Source organism: Rhineura floridana, chromosome 2 (assembly GCF_030035675.1).
Source record: "Rhineura floridana isolate rRhiFlo1 chromosome 2, rRhiFlo1.hap2, whole genome shotgun sequence".
Lineage (NCBI taxonomy): Eukaryota > Metazoa > Chordata > Lepidosauria > Squamata > Rhineuridae > Rhineura > Rhineura floridana.
Window position 1 is genome coordinate 19,988,763 of NC_084481.1, and position 18,883 is coordinate 20,007,645.

The 18,883-nt window shown below is 41.0% G+C and overlaps 2 protein-coding genes across 3 annotated transcripts in view; both read right to left on the reverse strand.

The window, feature by feature from the left end:
• Positions 1–7,080, reverse strand: part of BZW1 (basic leucine zipper and W2 domains 1) — a 30,529-nt gene extending 23,449 nt beyond the window's left edge. The window contains exons 1-2 of the mRNA XM_061608048.1: positions 6,933–7,080; positions 2,971–3,044 (exon numbers count right to left, since the gene is read on the reverse strand). Coding sequence (XP_061464032.1) covers positions 2,971–3,034 — 64 coding nt within the window. The 5' untranslated portion in view covers positions 3,035–3,044; positions 6,933–7,080. The remainder of the gene's footprint in view (positions 1–2,970; positions 3,045–6,932) is intronic.
• Positions 7,081–11,037: 3,957 nt separating this feature from the next.
• LOC133376271 (aldehyde oxidase 3-like) overlaps positions 11,038–18,883 on the reverse strand; it is a 95,897-nt gene continuing 88,051 nt past the window's right edge. For both annotated transcript variants that reach the window (XM_061608057.1, XM_061608056.1), the window contains 3 exons: positions 17,652–17,840; positions 15,844–16,011; positions 11,038–13,729 (listed from right to left, as the gene is read on the reverse strand). In XM_061608057.1, coding sequence (XP_061464041.1) covers positions 13,676–13,729; positions 15,844–16,011; positions 17,652–17,840 — 411 coding nt within the window. In that variant the 3' untranslated portion in view covers positions 11,038–13,675. The remainder of the gene's footprint in view (positions 13,730–15,843; positions 16,012–17,651; positions 17,841–18,883) is intronic.

Sequence of the window (18,883 nt, forward strand, 5' to 3'; positions counted from 1 at the left end):
GAGCAAGCATTAAGCTGTGCTTCAGTCTTAGACAAACATAGGCGTTTCCCTTTCAGTTTAAGTAGGGTTTCTTACACTAATCAGCTTATTGAGCAAGCGAACTCTCAAAAGCAGTTCAAGAGCTATTTACCTCTAAACCATTTGATTATCTTTTGGTCCTCTCTCCAAAAACACTCATGTGAATGCCTTGCGAGATACTAAAAGGACCCAACAGATAAAAAACTAAGGGAAATGGCCAAGGTTACAGCATAATCATTCTTGGCAGAATAGCTGTCAGTCCTACCACTCTTTGGGCCACAGCAATCTCCTTATCCAACAAGGAATCAAGGTATCAGCTGCACCCAAAAAGACAGTGGTTCCCGCAAACTACTTGAAAATTACTGATGGTCTTGGCGGATCACAATGATTTTTCTGTCTGAATAAACTGTGCTAGATGCTATATGATTTTAATTGTATTTTACTGCTTCTTTTCTTCTGCTGTATTTTATTGTATTGCACTTTGCATTCCATAGAATAAGAAATAAAAGCAGCAATTAAAATACAATTAAACATCAATATGAGTATTTAATATGGACGTGCTGCTGATCACCTGAATGAAGCTTGTGGCCCACAGACCAGTTTGGGAACCCCCAACTTAAGACATTTAGAACTCGGGTATAAGTTTTCTTTGATCCTCAAAATAACAAACATTTGTTATCCAGTGACTAAAACCTTAGTATTATGTTTTAGTAGAGCAAGATAGTACTTAATCTATTCCTACTTCTGACTCCCATTTCCACCTACTAATCTGCTTTCTAATCACTGAAATTCCATCCTTTCCATTCAATATACAGTTTTCTTGTTTCTTGGTCATTTCAGCAGTACTAAATAGCAAATTACACTTAATAACACTACTTCCAGAAAATTAAGATGACATGCATTTTTTTCTAGATCATCTTATGGTTCAAAAAAGTTTAATTCAAAAAGCTGGAAGGCCAACTATCACCCAAATTCAAGGTGGATCACTGCAGTTATTTCAACCCTAGATATCTCAACCCTAAATATTAGATTCAGAGTATCTGACTTAATCCCAATAATCAATTTTTGTGATGTGTTTATTCTGGCATAACGGTTTATATGCTACATCTTAAGTCATGTGACGCTATGGCAAATCTTGATCATATCCCTATGTTATTTAACTGAAGAGAAACCACACAAAAACAATATTTCAATAATGAAGTTTCCATTTAGAAGCCAGTGAAACTACACTTCTCTCTCTGCTTTTCTTGAAGGAACACTAAAGAGAGACATACTTCATAATAGCTACTTAAAATGATGACTACCTACAAGCTAGTGTTCCTGTGCCTTCTAGCACGCCACATAGTCAGCTAGCATGACTATTTTTATGTAATAGTAGCAAGCACTATTACAGCTGGTATAGCACAGTAGGGAGGAAAGCCTGGCTGGGAGTCCAGAGTCTGTCAGTTCAAATCCCCGTTTGTGTCTCCTGGGTGACAAAGGCCAGCTAAAGATCGTCCCACAGTGAGGGGCTCAGGGGTTACGTGCCCTGCCACCTGTGCAGCCGTGGGCAAGCTGCATAGTCCCAAGGAGCCCAGTTGCCCCCCAGCTGACAGTTGCATTCAAGGAAGGGGCTGGCTTGTGCAGCTGTGGCAAGCTGAGCAGGCCCTAGCCAACTGGGGAGGACTAGCCTCAGAATACCCCCTCTGAATACCGCTTACCATGAACACCCTATTCATAGGGTCGCCATAAGTCGGGATCGACTTGAAGGCAGTCCATTTCCATTTTCAGCAAGCGCTATACACCCTGTGCAGAGACAATATTAAGGTCCTTTCTGACAAGTTCTTGTGTTTGAAAGCTCACTGTTGACCAGCATGAAAAAAACTATGACAGTCAAATATGGCACCCACCTATATAAAATAATTTCTCAAAAGCCAGGTATTAAAGCCCCATGGAATTTGGATCCATGGATGCAATCAGAGTATGTAATGAGAGTACTTATGGATCTCCTGAAATTTAGGGTAAAAGTAGGGTTTTTATATGGCTGTTCCCAATCCTCCAATACCCAACTCTTCTCCTACCACAGCTACATATTTGACAGACACCGCACTTCCCAGTGGTTTGCTTTTCTTGCTTATCAAATCCAGCAACTTTCAGTATTACTTGTAGCATGAAGCCAAAGGGGTAGGTGGCTCTGGTCGTTGCTTTGCTCAGTTTACCAGGCATAGCCTGCACAGTCTCTAGCCAATTAAGCTTTTCCTTTCCTGAAACATACTCTGGGGAACAAGAACTAAAAACTCATCTGTTTACCCATAAATGCCAATCCCATCAACTCATTAAAGCCATTAAATTCAGGGTTGTATCCAGTGTTGTGCAACTGAACTTCCACATGTACAACAGATTTTTCCCTCCTCCTTCCAAATCTGCCAGAGGGTCCCTCAACTTTCAAGAGCAGATTTGGGGGGTTCACAGGGGGAAGAGGAAGGAGGAAATCCCTCAGTCTATTCTACTCATGAAAGAACACCACTGAATACAACTCTCAGTGAATAAGTTTGTGCAAACTCAGTATGTGAGAACATTTAGTATTTCAGAAAAATCAAATAATGCGTTCTGATTTTTAAAGACTAAAAATCTGGTACTGGGAGACGAGAGAATGAATTCAGCAATTAATTGACTTTAAAAAGTAAGATTTTAGGTGGAATAATTATGTTTTTCACAGCTGATAATAAATGTAGAAAACAGAGGAATCGATACTACTGTTGCTCTTGTATATGCATGTAAGACATAGGTGCCCTAATAGAAAGAAGAGACAGGTGATCAAGGACCAATCTTAAAGACTCTTCAACCAACCATCAATGCAGCTCTCGATTTTGCACCTGTGTTTTGTGTGTGTGTGCACGCGCGCATGCGCACAAGTACATACACACATAGACCACAAGCCAACAATTTAAGCAGTCACACATTTAGGCTTACCTCTTTTCCTAGTTTTAAAACGCTGGCCTGATAGCGTTGGCTTTTGCTGCTTTTGATTATTCATAAAAGACACCCTAAGGAAAGAAACAATTTTTTCAAGATATATTCAGTTAAGCTGATGACCCTTAACAGTTCAGGAAGCCTTCAATTAAGCATCTGCCAGCTACTGACAACGTAATAAAAACACATCTTTAAAGATTTCCTGTAACGTAAGAGCAACATACATGTGTTTTGGTTTTTACTTAAGCTTTTATCTACTTTAACAAGCAAGAATAATAAACATGGTTAAAAACTGGTAATGTGTTTCCTAACCATACTGCTACTAAATAAATACAAGCCTGTTGACCACAAACCACTAATTTATATAATGACATATAGATATAATTTATGTACAAAGCCAGGGTGGTGGCAGGCTTATTAATGACTGCAGAATCAGAACTGTCACAACAAAAGTTCTCTCTATTCATGTTAGAACAGAGAGGACATTTGGAAGATCTCATCCTCATTTCAACCGGGAAGAGGCAACTGTTCTTGTAGAACATTGCTTCCCTGGAGAAGTACAATACCCACTGTAGATATTCAGGGCTCATTCATTCATCTTCCTTTGATATGCTGGACATTTTGGCTAAGAACATGGGCCTTTATTAAATTGTCTTTGAGAATTAACTATTCTCTCTGCCTTGAAACTCACTACAGCAAAACTGACAGCCAGCACAACTCAATAGACTGTGCCTTTTCAATTGTGGGATAGTAAAGATGAATGTTAGCAAGTCTTTCCTTAATTACTTAATTAAGAATTACTTAATTAATTCCCCATTAAACAACTTGGAAGACACAGTGATATCCACAAATTAGTTGCAAATGTTAAAGTGTTTACACAGACCTTTTCCTGTGTGTCAATTTTTTAAAACAAACTTTGGGTTCCATGATGTCTGAATTGAGTCACTCTGTGCTTAGAAATGAGAAGCATGCTTTGTGTTTCCTCCTCTTTCCTCAGAATTCCCTTTTCCCATTCCTAGTTCATTCTAACTAGTGTGCCCCCATATCTAAGTTGGGCCAACTATGGTTAGAACAAACCAAGCACTGGCTCCAAACCATGATCTAAATCCATGGTTTGAAGGCCAAATTCTGAGTTCAACAGTTCTCAACCCTTACAACTGCATAAGCTCGGCCAGCATTATCAACTTGTCAAAGAGCTGAGGACAAGAGACTCATACCAACTAAGGCCTATACATTTTTGGGGGGGGGGATGTCACATTTCAAAGCAAGGACAAGACTTGGATGTCAATAACCACCCAAGTTAGGATCACAACAAAACAAAGCCAGGTGGCTCTAGGCACTTTTCCATGTTAGTGGGCCCTAGTAGCAGGACTGTGGAGTCAGTACGTCAAACCTTTGATTCCTACTCCTCTATTTTTCTACTGTCCGACTCCACCCAAAATTGCTTCCAACTCCACAGCCCTGGAAAGGGCTGTATATGTCTTTTTAAATTGGAAGCTCGCATAGGAGCATTTTTATCGCTGCCTGAATATGCGCTGATCTTGGCATCACAGCATTTGTCTTCATCTGGGTCCTGTGTCATACACTGACACACAAAATGTTTTCCATCTTGAGTTATGGTGAAATGCTCAACTACAGCTGACTTCATGGGAAGCTTCTTTGACATTCTGAATTTATATTTTTAAAAATTTGTCAATCAAAATTTATTTTGAAGCCGGAGTCGGTACATTTCTACCGACTCCGCCCAAAATTGCTTCCGACTCCGACTCCACAGCCCTGCCTAGTAGGCTTACCTAGCTGCAATGGCAGTAATCCAAGCACTACTGGATAACTGGGTCTAGTCACCCTTTTATTTTTGTACAATACCCCAAAGCAACACTAAGTCAAGGGCACTGTGACAGATTCTAAGGTCACACGAGGCTGCTTGGAATGTCAGACTAGACAAAAAACTGAGGCAAGCATCAGTAATGGATCCTGTGCTTGGGCCCTGGCAGGGGCTCAAGTATGTTAGGTGCTGACATGGTCCCAAGTATATCCCATGTTGTGGGAGGAATGCATCAAGATAGCTAAAGGGTACATCACTTTGTCCTCCCACCTCCATTTCAATCCATAATTATAGGTAAAAAGTGATGTTCTTAGCCCAATTTTAGTAATTACAACCATAGAAATGGTATTTTTTAAAAAAATGTTAATTATTCAGCATTAAGACAAAAAAAACCACAGCAGCATTATTTCAGGCTTCCTGGGAGAAGGGAGTTGCTTTTTTCATGGGGGAGAGAAATGCAGCAAGATTTAAGATTTATGAGGCTTCCTCATGAATATATTCAAGATTGAATTTCAAACAAGAAGAGTATTCTAAAGAGATGTTGGTTGTAGTTACTTTTTATACCTCACTATGGCTGCAATCCCATACACGCTTACCTGGAAAGAATCCCAGCTTTACAAAATGGGGTGATTCTGAGTAAGGATGCGTAGAACTGTAATACATGTACTTTGGAAGTACAGTTACATGTACCTAAAACACAGGATGTTCCTCTACCACATTTCCAGATCTTGGGGCACAAATGGAAGTTTTGGGGATGGTCAAAAATTTCTTGTTGGAATTTTTGAGTGTGTGTGTGCGTGTGTAAGAGGGGACTGGTGGTAGGGGGGATTGGTGATAGAAAAAGAGGAGTGAAACTATGCTGTTTCACATTTTGGGGGCATGAACTGAATTCTGAGGGGGGCAAAGCTCACCAGCACCCCCCCAAACTTCCTCTTGGTTAGCAGCAGTAGTTCCCTCCCTCCAAAAAATGTACCCTGGAATAATGCTACTTCATGACATAGTGTTACTTCACGGCACTCTGGGAAAAGCCAAATGGCAGCCAAGAGACCCCCACTCCCTGAAAATAACTTAAGTGTCCCCATTTTTGTACCCTGCAAATGGCTGTGCAAAACAGAAGGGGGGATTTCAGTCCAACAATGTTTGAGCCTCCTTTTGGGGGACTCTATGAAAAAGAATGAAATCCAAAAGCCAGGGGTGAAAGCTGCTTTCCACAGTGCTCTTCTCCATCCACTGTTATAATATTTAAGTTTCCCAATTTCCCCACCATGTTCTTCCGGTCTCTCCCTCGTGTGCACGCAACCAACAGAGAGCAGAATATAACTGACAATCACAAACACATACACATTTTGAAAACACACAGGAAAAAAAGTCTAAGAATCCTACACTAAAGACCATTTTGAAGGAGAACAGGATTTTAAAAAAAAAAAAAATGGATCACCAAATTATGACCAGGCTCCTCCTCCCCCACCAGACTCCACCCACTGAGCCTCAGGAGACCGGGCATCCCTCTTTTCCCACCCCTTAGGAGACACCCCTCTACAAAAACTGGGATGTCGTTTACGTAATTGGGATGTTCCCTCCCCCACCCCACCCCGGTGAGGGGTCCTTCCTCATGTAGGTGCCTGGGCCGGAACAGAAATTGTTCCGCCAACACAAAACAGCTCCCTCCCTCTCCCCGCTCCTCTTCCTCCATCAACGTGTCCCTCCCGAGGCCTACCCACGGAGCCCTCCGGGTGGAGGCGGCCGCTGCAGGAGCTGGAAACGACGGCCGAGGAGAGGAGAGGGGAAGTCTCCCGCAAGCGCCGCCTCGCCTAGGCTTGAGTCCCGCGCTGCCCCTCCCGGCCACCGTGTCCCCTCCCTCTTCAGCGGCGTCACCACCCAACAGAGGCCGCCGCTTTGTTACCCGCCAGGTCAGGCCAGGCCAGGCCATGCCGCGCCACAGGGAGAAAAATGGAGAAGGGGGGAGGGAGGAAAGAGAGGATGGCAGGCCCAGCAACTGGCCTTGCCAGTGCGGCCGTTAAGAGCCCATCCTCGTTCTGAACTCCGTCCGTCTCGCCCAATCACCACCCACCCAGCTCTCTTTTCTCCCCCATTCCCGCGCTTGTGCCCCCATCCATCCATCCATCTCGAGCCTCACCGATTTTTAAGGCAGAAAAGGAACGTCCAAGGAGCACAAGCTTTACTAGCGACGCGAGGAGGACGGAGAGGTGGTTTGAGGCGGTAGTAGCTTGAGTCTCCTCCCCTTCCTCTCCCTCCCGCAAAGAAACAACGCGAGAGGGGAGGGGCACTATGCCAGGGAGAAACGATTCTTCACCACCGTCACACAGTGGGGGAGAAACAGAAGCGAAGCGCCTCGTGTGGGTTAGAATGTGTGGCGCACTGAAAATGAAGTTGTCTGGCCCACAGAACAGATGACCTTCGCTCTTGCATTCACAGGGGTGAGGCTGGGATTCCCGAGCCACGTATGAAGATAAAATGGGGGAAATACTTTACTCTCCCCTTTAAATTCCTTGTTGAATTGGGCTCGCCCAGATTGCCTTTCCTCTGCCTAGCTGGATAACGTCACGTGGTGGTTGAATCCGTTCCTTGTGTGTGATTTGAACGAATCCCAGAAAAGACCCGCCTCCACTCCCTGATAGGTGAATGCGTCCAGCTTCGTGCTTTTTCGGCGATACCCGGAATACTTAGCGAAGCAATCCCCTGAGCCCGAATAGGGGAGCAGAGCGGCATGGGAGTTCTCGCAGTTATCTCCATATGGGCGGAGCAACGAATGAGACGGAGGTCTTTTCTCTTCAGTCGGGACCTTCTGGTTATTTTTGAAGTTTTGACCATTGGACGTTAGAGTGGCAACAATGGCACTTTGTAAAAAAAAGAGAGAATTTTTAGCACTTTTTTTGTTGCTGTGATTGGTAGCAGCGTTTTCTGTTCTCCAAAAGGGGAAAAAAGAGAAATAATGTTTTCTTGTGTGGGAAGAAATAACTTTTATTATTATTATTATTAGTTACAGAGGAGGCTTTGAGATGCGAATCATATCTTCATTACAGGGCTGGGCCCGAAGCTGAGAATAGCTAATAACAACAATGGACTGTAGTCAAATGTTGTCCCTACAATTGGTGTAAGCAGCCAATTGCCTAGCCAGATTTTATTAGTTGATAATGTATTATTTGATCATTATCATGGTCAAATATTCCAATAATGCTTCTTATGTAGATAGCAACTTGCATTTTTTTCACAGTGCTATTTGTTAGCAAGGGCAGGTGTAAGGCCTCTTGTCCCTAGGCACTGAATGGGGAAACTTTGGCCTCCAGATGTTGAGTTCCAACTCCCATCATCACTAGCCGTTGGTCAGTGAAGGCATTGCCCCTCCCAAATGATCATTCTGCCACCCCCAGTGAAATTTTCCTTCAGTCCCCCAATTTCTAGGATTGGACTAACTTAAAACTTCAGTTGAGCTTTTAGAAATACAGTTTAGGCATCTGAAGAGAGGGCCAGGGCAAACCTACGAAGGGAATGCGAACACTGTGTTGTATTCTGTTAATAAATTTTGAGTTTAAGAAGTTTGTCTTGAGCATAGCCCAGTAGCTGAGGGAAGAGCTGGGAGGAGTGGGGAAAGGGGCAGGAGGTATTAGGCCAAGTGTGACTGGAATCTGCAGTATTTTTGTCTCATGGATAAAAGGGGCTAGATACCAAACACAGCAAATATAAGAGTTAAAAGTGTGAATGATGTGAACACAAATCTTGATGGATGGGGGAGGGAGTTGGCAAACCTAAGGGTTTGCAATTGGAGGAAAACAAGGACTGTCTAGCCAAAATCTTGCCTTGTAATTTTTTTTCTACTATATATTTTCCGGTATTTTTTATTGCTTGCATTTCTATTCCTATGTATAGTCTCTAAAGTGCTACTTGACTATTGTTTCATTTCTGCTGTAAGCCATGTACCCATTTGATTCAAAGGACGCTAGAGTAATTTACACAACACAATGAGTCAGTGATAGGGAGAAGGATTTTAAGTCAAGACTCCAGATCCTGTGGTGTGCCTGTTTTTTAAAAGTATAAAGACAAGGAGGTTCTTGCCAATTGGCTGGCTGAAAAGGAAAATGTACAGGCAATGTTCTACCTTATCAAAGTGTGATGCAGCCTAAGCACCCTCAAAGGAGACATGATGATTGGGAACTACAAGCCTCAGAAATAAGTGGCCTGAGCATGCACAGAGTGCACTTGTCTCACCAATGAGGAATCTGTATTTAATAACGTGATTCAACAATGTGTATTCTTTGTGTAAACAGTACATCTTATAATCGTCACAGGAAGAGCCTGCTGGATGAGGCAAAGGCCCATCTAAGCCGTCATCATGTTCTTAGAGTAGCCAACCAAATCCAAACACACCATAGCATTTTTTAAACCTAAAAAAAACAGGAATGTAGAACCGCCATACTTCTATCAGATCTAAAAGACACACACATTTATATCTGCAGTTCCAAATGTAAATACAACACACCAAAGATTGCTAGTACTTTTAAATTCTATTGTGAAGAATTCCTCATAACAGTGTTTCACAATAATGCAAAAATGTTATCAAACATGATGTCTGTTGGGTTAAGGTCAGATTTTGGTGGATTTGGGGCGTAGGGGAAAATTTCTTGGTGGCAACACTGATATCCCCCCTCTCCTGTAGTGCTCAGGCAGCCTTTGTAGGTGGTGGGTGCTATTAGTGCATCTGGTGGGTATGCCTAGGCTTTTGGGCCTAGACAGTGCAGCAGCCTAGCCTAGTCCGGAACAGGACCTGAGAAACAGAAAGGTGGGGCCCAGAAAACCTAATGAGACCTTACTAACTTAGGCCAGGCAACAGGGAGCTGGAATATTGTGTATGGTGCATGTCTGAGGGGCATTTCTTCCCTAGTTTATTAAAAATAGTTGAAAAATACATCATTTCAATCCAGTTCCTTTTCAAAATGGTTTTGAAGAGTACAATGTGGCTAGAGCCTTAGTTGCAACAGTTTTATACCTCTACCCAACTGCGCAAATCATAAATAATGCACCTTATTTAAGTTTTCTCATAGGGCATGTGACATTTGCTGGTAGAGCCATCAGAAGCAGTGTTAGCTGGCTTGCCCAGGGCCTTTCTGTAGAACAGATTGTGTGCTTGTACAGTTAATTCTAGCACCTATAGTTCGGAGAGATGTATAATTCCTATGTGACATGCTGTTGAGCATTTCCTTATGAAAAGTGATGTTTATAGATATTAATTTAATTTTTGAAATGAAACTTCTCTTAATTGCTTTCCTGGAATGGCAAAGGAAACCAGGGTAGTTAGTTTTGGGAAGTAGCTACCTCACTCACCATTAACAAACTTACTAAAACTTACTAAAACATTGTACCTGTACAATGCCTTTCCACGCATGTACATTTTGCATGATGCAGGACTCACCTTTGGTGAGCTGTATATGAAAATTCATTCTTAACTTTGACACGTGCTGACACCATACAGTGTTCAGTGCTTCATCACAGAAAAACAAACTTAGTAATCTTGGCTTTTGAAAGTAACATATTTGATGGAATTTCAAGCGAACAGTTTCTCTGCAAGCTTGCAGAGAAATCATGACGCATTAGACTTTAACAACAGTTCAGATCATTATGGTAGAATGACTTGCATGATATACATTTACTTCTTAGACACTGTTATTTAGTTTACACAACTATTTTGCATGTGGAAAATACTGTATTTAAATAGATTTGTTTTGTAAACTTCACAATCATTGTTCCTAATTAAAATGCATAAATTGGGGGGTGTTGTCATTATCTATGAAAACTTTTCTCCCCAGAAACCTCTTTTATAGTGACCAATGCCCACAACCCTTCTGTTCCCCTCCCAATGAAAATTTTCTCGCACACCCACCCATCCCCACCCCTGCCCTAGGCCTAGAGCAGTCAGGAGCAAACCTAGCAGCATAGCAACATTTGTCCCAGTGACTACAAAACTGCAGACTTTTTCAAACACAAGCACTGACTAGTGCGTAGAGTGAAAGACTAGAACCCAGGGAGACCCTGGATCAGATCCTCACTCAGCTATGGAGCTCATTAGGTGACATTTGGTCAACACATAGTCTTAGCTTAACTTAAGAGTGTTGTAAAGAAAAAAAAGTTGGGGTGGTGATCAGTTATGTAGGCTGCTCTGAATTCCTTGGGGAGAGGGTGAAATAAAAATGTAATAAAACTAAAAAAATGATTACAACTTTAAAAAAAAAGTTTCAAGGTTTTTATCAGTGTAAATATACATCAACCTGCAATCATCTTTGTTATCAAAACATGAGAGCAAAGGTGAGCATCACTAGGACAATAAATTATGAAAGTTAAGGCTTTAAAAGTACTTGACCATTACATTACCAGTTAATTGCCCATTTTTATGGTTCCAATGCCCAACCCTTGGTATGTTCAGGTTCAAGGCTGGCTTATAACAACCTTGCAATGTAATCCAGTGCTACTTTTACTTTGCAGGTAAAAGTTGCCCTCCCAAACCCACAACCCACCTTGGCTGCACATGGTCTCTTTCTGTTGATGGCAGTTTTCGGTTTCTACAGCAAAATATATCTTTATGCCCTGTACTGTAATCCAGTGTTATTTTCATATTGCAAGTTGGCAAGGCTGACCCCAAGAGAGAATGGCTTAGACAATACTTTAGTGACATTCTCTTAATGGATAACATGTTATGTCCACAGTGAAAATAAGGGATGGGAGATGTTTCGTCTGAGAAATGAGAGCTGGTAGTTATAACCACCCCATATTATGATACCCATATTTGAGAAGAAGGCTAAGGTTCTAACAAAAGGCTTTACTAATTACCAACCTATTCAGTCTTTATTGGTGAAATACAATGTGACAAATACAACACTCCACTACAGTTCCACATAGTACACGCTTGTCTATATGAAGGATATACAGATGTTAACTCATTTTGTTTTGCTAGCAATCCTTTTGTTTTAAATCCCTTGAAATCATCACATGCTCATAATTGTAAAAAAATCAAGGTTGTTAAGTAACAGTTAAAACTCCCCTTTTCCACTTGCCTTGCTTGTACCTGTCACTTTCTGTTGACAGCTCTTTCCCATTTCCAGAAAAAGACATCCCCCAATAAAATACATACCTGAAGGTGGAGAAAGGTAAATTTCCAAGTCCATCACACCCTCAGAATTTATAGCCAACAATCACTATGCTCATTTATATGTAGGAGTCATTCCACTCTTGACTGATTGATTGATTGATTGCATTTATATAGCACCTTTTGGCCAAGGCATCCAGTACAGTTTAAAACATTAACACAAACAAATGGTATGAAATATTCTGTAAGGCAACGGTGACTTCAGGAGCTAATGTCACAAGCTCCCTGGCTGGGCTTCTTCACTTCTGTCTTCCCTCAGAGCACACAGGTCTTTCTTAAGTAGCCCCAGAGAATATGGGGATCTGGCCATCACAGTTCTTAACGGATAGATGAAACCCCAAATAATACTGGGAGACAAGGACCATGTGTTGAAGCAGCATAATCCTATGCATGTCTAAGCAGCAGTACATCCTATTATGTTCAATGGGACTTACTCCAGTGTAAGGATGTATAGAACTGTAGCCTTAATCTCTCTAGTCATTGCATTCACTTTTTCCTAGTAGTTGCATGACCCACTTTATCCATTTGCTATTTAAGTATAATAATTTTACTATCAGGATTGGAGCGTAAATGTTTAAATATGTTCGTGTAAGTCCCATTGAACTCAATGAGAATTACTTCTCAGTAGACATGTAGGAGTTAATTGTTAGCATTTTTTTTATTAGATTTATATCCTAACCTTCCTCCCAGTAGGAGCCCATAATGTTTAGTAAGCACCTTACTTAAGCAAGGAAAAAGTTGAGGTTTTCCTGGCAAGGTTGACTCCATTGTTTTAAGTGTCCGAGGGCAAGATCTAAGAGATGGTCTTAACTGGCAACGGACAGAATGTATGAACCAACTGAATACTTCAACACATTCCTCTCTGCCCTAGCATTTACTAATTGGTTTCTCTCCATGCCCACATTCGCCTGATCCTAGAAGCCCAACCCAAGAATCTTGCCCCTCTACAACTCTTCTCAAGAAAAGGGGTAGGATCTTCAGTTTGCTCTGGACTTTCGAAAATATCCAAAGAAACACAAATGATCTTGCATGTTGCTCCAAATATTTTGTGGTACAAAGTAAACATGGTGCTGCTGTTGACTTCAAGGGACTCACAGGTCCCATTAACTAATCTCTGGTACCAATCATTTCTGTCTGCCAAGAATCCCTGTGCCTGTCTCTTATTCTAGTTAATGTTACCAGGCTTCTCTTCTTGGGAAGAATTATATGTTTTTATTCCGTCCAATTTCACCTTTTATTTCCCCCGCAGAAGGTCAACTATTTGTCAGCATTCTATTTCTGATTTATTTACTCTGAGCAGTTAGAAAATTCCATGACAATTGTTGCAGCTCAATCGATAGTGGAAATGTACGTATGTGTCCTGTAGTCAGCCACCAGTTTTTGGCATTTTATAAGTCAATAGATACAAACATACATTTGCTAAATCTCACAGTTTGGATTATATTTTCATATCCCTTGTACTCCTTCTATGTCCAAGTGTACATCTGCTGAATTTCACAAGTTATTCTAGGCATATAGCCATATAACACAGAAAGATTTATCTTTTCTTAGCACAAATATTTTTTTTAAAAAAATTGTAGTACTGCTGAAAATATCTTTGTCCAACAGTGTTTTTGTGTGTAATTAGACTGTGATTGTTCATCAGATTAGGCTTGGAATCATAGATCAACAACAACATACAAAAGCAATCACAACCTTACACCTTTTGGAGGAAAGCCAGAACATTAGTCTACGTTAATAGCCCATGGTTTATAGGTTCCAGGCTTGTCCTTTGGAATCTAAAAAATGAGAGAGAGAAACAGAAATACTATTTTAACTATGATTTCATATTATGAGATAAAATAAAATTAATTGATATTGAAAACTTGTTTTAATAAAAGAATGCTACAGTGCATTGAAACCTGTGAGATATGGAAGTCCATATGTGTACATTACACTGAAGCAGTTTCCTCCAGCCAAGGGGGGTGTCTTAGGCAACAGAGGCTGTGTGTGCCACGCAATATGCCTTACACCAGCCTTTCCCAACCAGTGTGCCTCCAGATGTTGTTGGACTACAACTCCCATCAGCCTCAGCCAGCATTGCCAATGGTCAGGAAAGATGGGAGTTGTGGTCCAACAACATCTGGAGGCACACTGGTTGGGAAAGGCTGCCTTACACCCTCGAAGCTATCCTGCTGTCTTTCAAGAACAGTGGAGGATGATGTCCCATCACCAATGTTTAAGTAACATTCAAAGGCCAGGCCAGTTGGCTTCTGTGGAATGGGGGAAGGAGGGTAAGAGCACCATTCTGCCTTTCGCATCATGCAGAAAAATGTCTTGGGACAGCGCTGAGGGGGTCCCATTAGAAGAGGGAGGGAAGAGACTTCCTGCAATGCCATGTTCTAAACCATACAATGATCCTTCTTAAAGACAGCACACATCTCTAGTTATTATGAGGTATAAAGAAGCAACCACAACAAGAAATGCTCTTAAAATAGACTGTTCTGCATGTTATGGCACAAACCTATACATATCTACTCAGAACAGAAGTAAATCCCATTGAATTCTATGGGGATTACTGCCAGGAAGTTAGCTACAGGACTGCAGCCTTGATTGCAAATATTTCCAAGAGCAGCCTTTGAAACTTGCTTTTTGTATCGATAGTTCATCAATTTGTATTGATAGTTTATCAATTATCTTAGCCTTCCCTATAGAAAATGCTGAAAAAGAGCTCCTGCTCCAGCCATGGGAAAGTGATAGCAAATGAAGTGGCAAAATTCTGGCATGCTGGATCTGACTGTCCTGAGCAGCATCCAGGGCTCTGGAAGAAAGTGAAAAGAACGATGCGGGGTGTGTGTGGGGTTCTTCTTATGTCCCAGCCAAAGTTCCAGTCTTTTACAAGAGTACAATCATAGTACTCTGTGATACTGGATGGATGGATATATTTATTACGGTCATAGACCAATAAAACAGTTATAAAACATACATACATAGAAAAGTTAAAACATTTGTGTCAATAAAATGGAAGAGAAAGACTTAATATAAAAATAATACATCACAAATTTAGTTACCTTATGCATTAGCCATTTAGATGAGGGTCAGAGGTATTTAATTTTAATAACGTTAGGTACAGAGAGAGGACATTCAGATTTCTTTCCACTTAAATGGACATGGTTAAATTTCTCCTAATGGAAATACTTGTAGTACAGAATTTTGCTACAGATTGCGTAATATGAACAGAATGGTCAGCAAGGAGATATTTGACATAAAAGTCCTCACTTCTTCCTCTGTGATATTTTATATAGCACCTTTCAAGTATTCCAAGCACTTCTTGTACATTGCATTAACAATCCTTATAACACTCCCCACGCTGTGTATGATGGGGTTATGCGGTTTTAAACAGTGGTGCTGCTAGCGAATTCATGCCTCAGGTGAGATTTGAACTGGGGCATTTCTGGCTCACATTCTACACTCTATAAGCCACGACGCTATTCTAGGGATGGAAAGTTCTGTCAGTTTCTCGTTTTCCCAATCTTAACCAGTTCTCCACGTTTCTGCAGCAATTTGTGATTTTTTAAAAAGAAATCATAATGAAAATTCTCCAGCATTTTAGTGTGAATTTCATCTAATAAACACATTTTTGTAGGCAGTTTTGACTAACGTACACATTTTTTGCAAGCCATTTCTCGTCATATAATACATGCTTGCATGTTATTTTCACTCATATATTCATTTTTATGCACACTTTCCCTTAACATTGTTGTAATTCTGTGTTGTCTGCTTTGCTATTGACTTGCTGGGAGATACCGGGCATCTCCCTTCTCTGTTGTCTGTGTCTTGCTCATACCGACAGGAAGAAAGTACAGAACAAATAGAAGCTAAGGTTTATTTTTTTTAAAAAAAAAGTCTTTACCATCTCTGTAAAGTGATCAGCACAGGCCATGCGAATCTTTTCCACGTTTAGTGGACTGTCCAGTGTGAAAACATCGTATAATCCTCTTTCCTTCCGAGCAGCGGCCACTGCATCCCTTATAGCAAAAAACACAGAGGATGCCAAGAATACCCCAGCTTCCCCCATACCCTGTAGGAAGATGAAGACAACCAAAGCTGGATTAGAAAGAAAAGGAAAGGTCCACAGCGTTTACATGTTGTGCAACAGTTTGGGGAAGGGCTATAGCGCAGTGGTAGGGCATCTGCCTTGCATTTAGAAGGTCCCAGGTTCAATCCCTGGCATCTCCAGGTAGGACTGGGAGAAACTTCCTGTCTGAAACCTGGGAGAGCTGCTGCCAGTCAGTGTAGACAGTACTGAGCTAAATGGGCCAATGGTCTGACTCGGTATAAGGCATCTTCCTATGACCTAAGGACCATAGCTCAGTGGCAGAGCATCTGCTTTGCACATAGAAGGTCCCAGGTTCACCCCTGGCATCTCCAGGTCCGACTGGGAAACATCCCCTGCCTGTAACCCTGGAGAATCACACTGGGCTAGACCAATGGTCTAACACTGTCCTATGTTTCTATGCTGGGTTTAGTCCAGCTGCGGTTCTGGCCCAGTCAGCTTACTCGGCCACCAGCATTTTGAAGTTCTAACTATCTTCAAGATATAAAAGAGGTGAAAACCAAAATTAAGCCCATCATGAATAAAAATAATGAAATTCTTCAAGAGTTTGCTTTTGTATCCAATTACTACACACAGCTAATTTACACATGATCAAGAAAAGCTTTTAATTGTTTTGGTATTTCTTGCAACAAATGAATCATGTTTGCGTTTTTCCCCATCTAGGAATATTCTTTTTTTCCTATAGCAAGTATTACCATAGAATATACTTTTTGTTCAGATACAGGCAGCCAGAGGCATAGGATATTATCCCTCTTGTTTTCTCACAATACATTTTCTGAGTGTGTGCAGATAAGCACTATACAGCCTTGCTACTATTTGCACCATACTGGTAAATGATAAGAGGAATTTCATTGCATGCAGTAATTTCTCTTTCATCAGTAGCATACGCTTGAACCAGACTTGCTGTTCCATTTGCAGAAGGGACCAAAATCCAGTGGAGGCTTCCACAACAGGAAGGAGAGAGAGAAAATGATTCAATAGCACAAACAGAGTTCCCCATGCCACTTCTCATACTGTTTTGGCGAGTTCCCCATCCTACAAAATAGCTTTTTTGGCAGAGGGGAAGACACAGAGTTGGAGAGGAAGTTGCCACATTTAGTGCAACGTCTAGGTTGGCAGAATTTACACTAACATTAGACCATATTTTTCTAATCAGATGATTGTTAACCACCTTGTTCTAGATAGGCATGTAAGCTCTGCTTAAGTGGTTGCAGTTTGTTATCATACTGCAGCTGAACCCCAGTTTAAAAGTTTTTTAAATAAATCATTCTGTGTAATCCCCTTAAATTTAAAATTAACAATGGTTGTGCAACGTCCGAGTTTGGCAGATTGCAGACAATGTGTCCAGACTGGTAAAACATCCATTTGAGATCTTTAGGCATTCCTGGAATATTAAAATGTAAGACAAGAAACTGGCTTTAAAAGCCTTCCTTTGTTTCTAGAGATATCCCTGATTTCTCACTTTAATTGACAGGAACCATTTGTAGAGCCTCTGCTTTGGGGTGAATGTTTTAACTGCACTTTCTGCAGATTCACTGTAATAGTAACTAATCAGTACGGAACACTCTTTCACATACTATCCACCGCACATCTCAATTGTTTACCTTGGAAGAGTAAAGTGCAATTGGGTTTCTTGAGTTTGGCAGGAGGTAGACTCTAAACTGTTCTGGGACATCACAGACAGCAGGAATTTTATATGTATCAGGACCCAACGTGTACTGCTGTCCTTCTGGGGAGAATTTTATTTCTTCCATTGTATAAAGTCCAAGTCCCTGAATAAAGCCACCTTCAATCTGATAGAATAAAAATATGTAAGTCCAACTTTTAATTTATTTCTGTTAGGTAACAATGCTTTTATCATCACAACTTGGGTTGATTAATTGAACTAATTAGGGTTTATTTCTGATTAGACATACATAGGATTGTGCTAAGGTAGTCTTTTTCCTTCCATTGCATATTGCTAAACTTGGCTTTGTCATTAAAGTATGGTACTAAATTTTTCTTCCATTACCTACATTATCAAAAGTCTCTCTTGGGATGGGAATCCACTGATATCTAAGGTGTTACGCAGGGCAGGAGTTAGGCGCCATACTAAAAATAATGGTATGACAATTGCATGCTTGGAAGCCCCTTGTTAGCCATTCCTTCCAATCTTAGGTCTTGTCAAACCAAAGAACCTTTCCACAATATTAGTTTTTCATGCAGTAGATGCATATTTGCTTTTCATTTGTTATTATTATGTAGACTCTACCAAACTCATCCCACGTACCTGTCACAATTGGAGAAAGTTATTTTCTTACCCATACCTGTTTCTCTTTAAAGTTCTGGGGTTTGTTTTGTAAACGCTCTTTGGAAGTTGTACATTCCTGCTCTGTACAACTCCATCACAGGAACAGCCATCTAGTGATACTTAGGGAACCAGCAAATTTGCCATCTTTCTATGTCATCAGTAGCATTGCCCTTTCAAAGCCTCTTTTTTGCTTTTAAGATATTCTTAAACTCTGTTCCTCTTTCCCATTATAGGCAGAGTATTGCATCACCATTGTTGAATAAAGATTTGCAGGAGTATGTGGGTTGAGCACATAGTATGCCCTGACAGTGTAGCAACACCACACAGCAGGGCCTCTTCCACAAACCACCATTCCCACAACTCCATAGACTATGTGACTTCTCTTAGGATCCTCAATGTGCAAGCTTTTTCTCCACAGCTCAGTGGCTGGCATTCAGATATAATGCTAAACCAGGACTTAACATTATGAGAATGAGCATCAGTGAACCTTGGACTATGTGCTCACCCCTTTCCTTAGATTAAACACAGTTTGTCTTAGTTTGGACA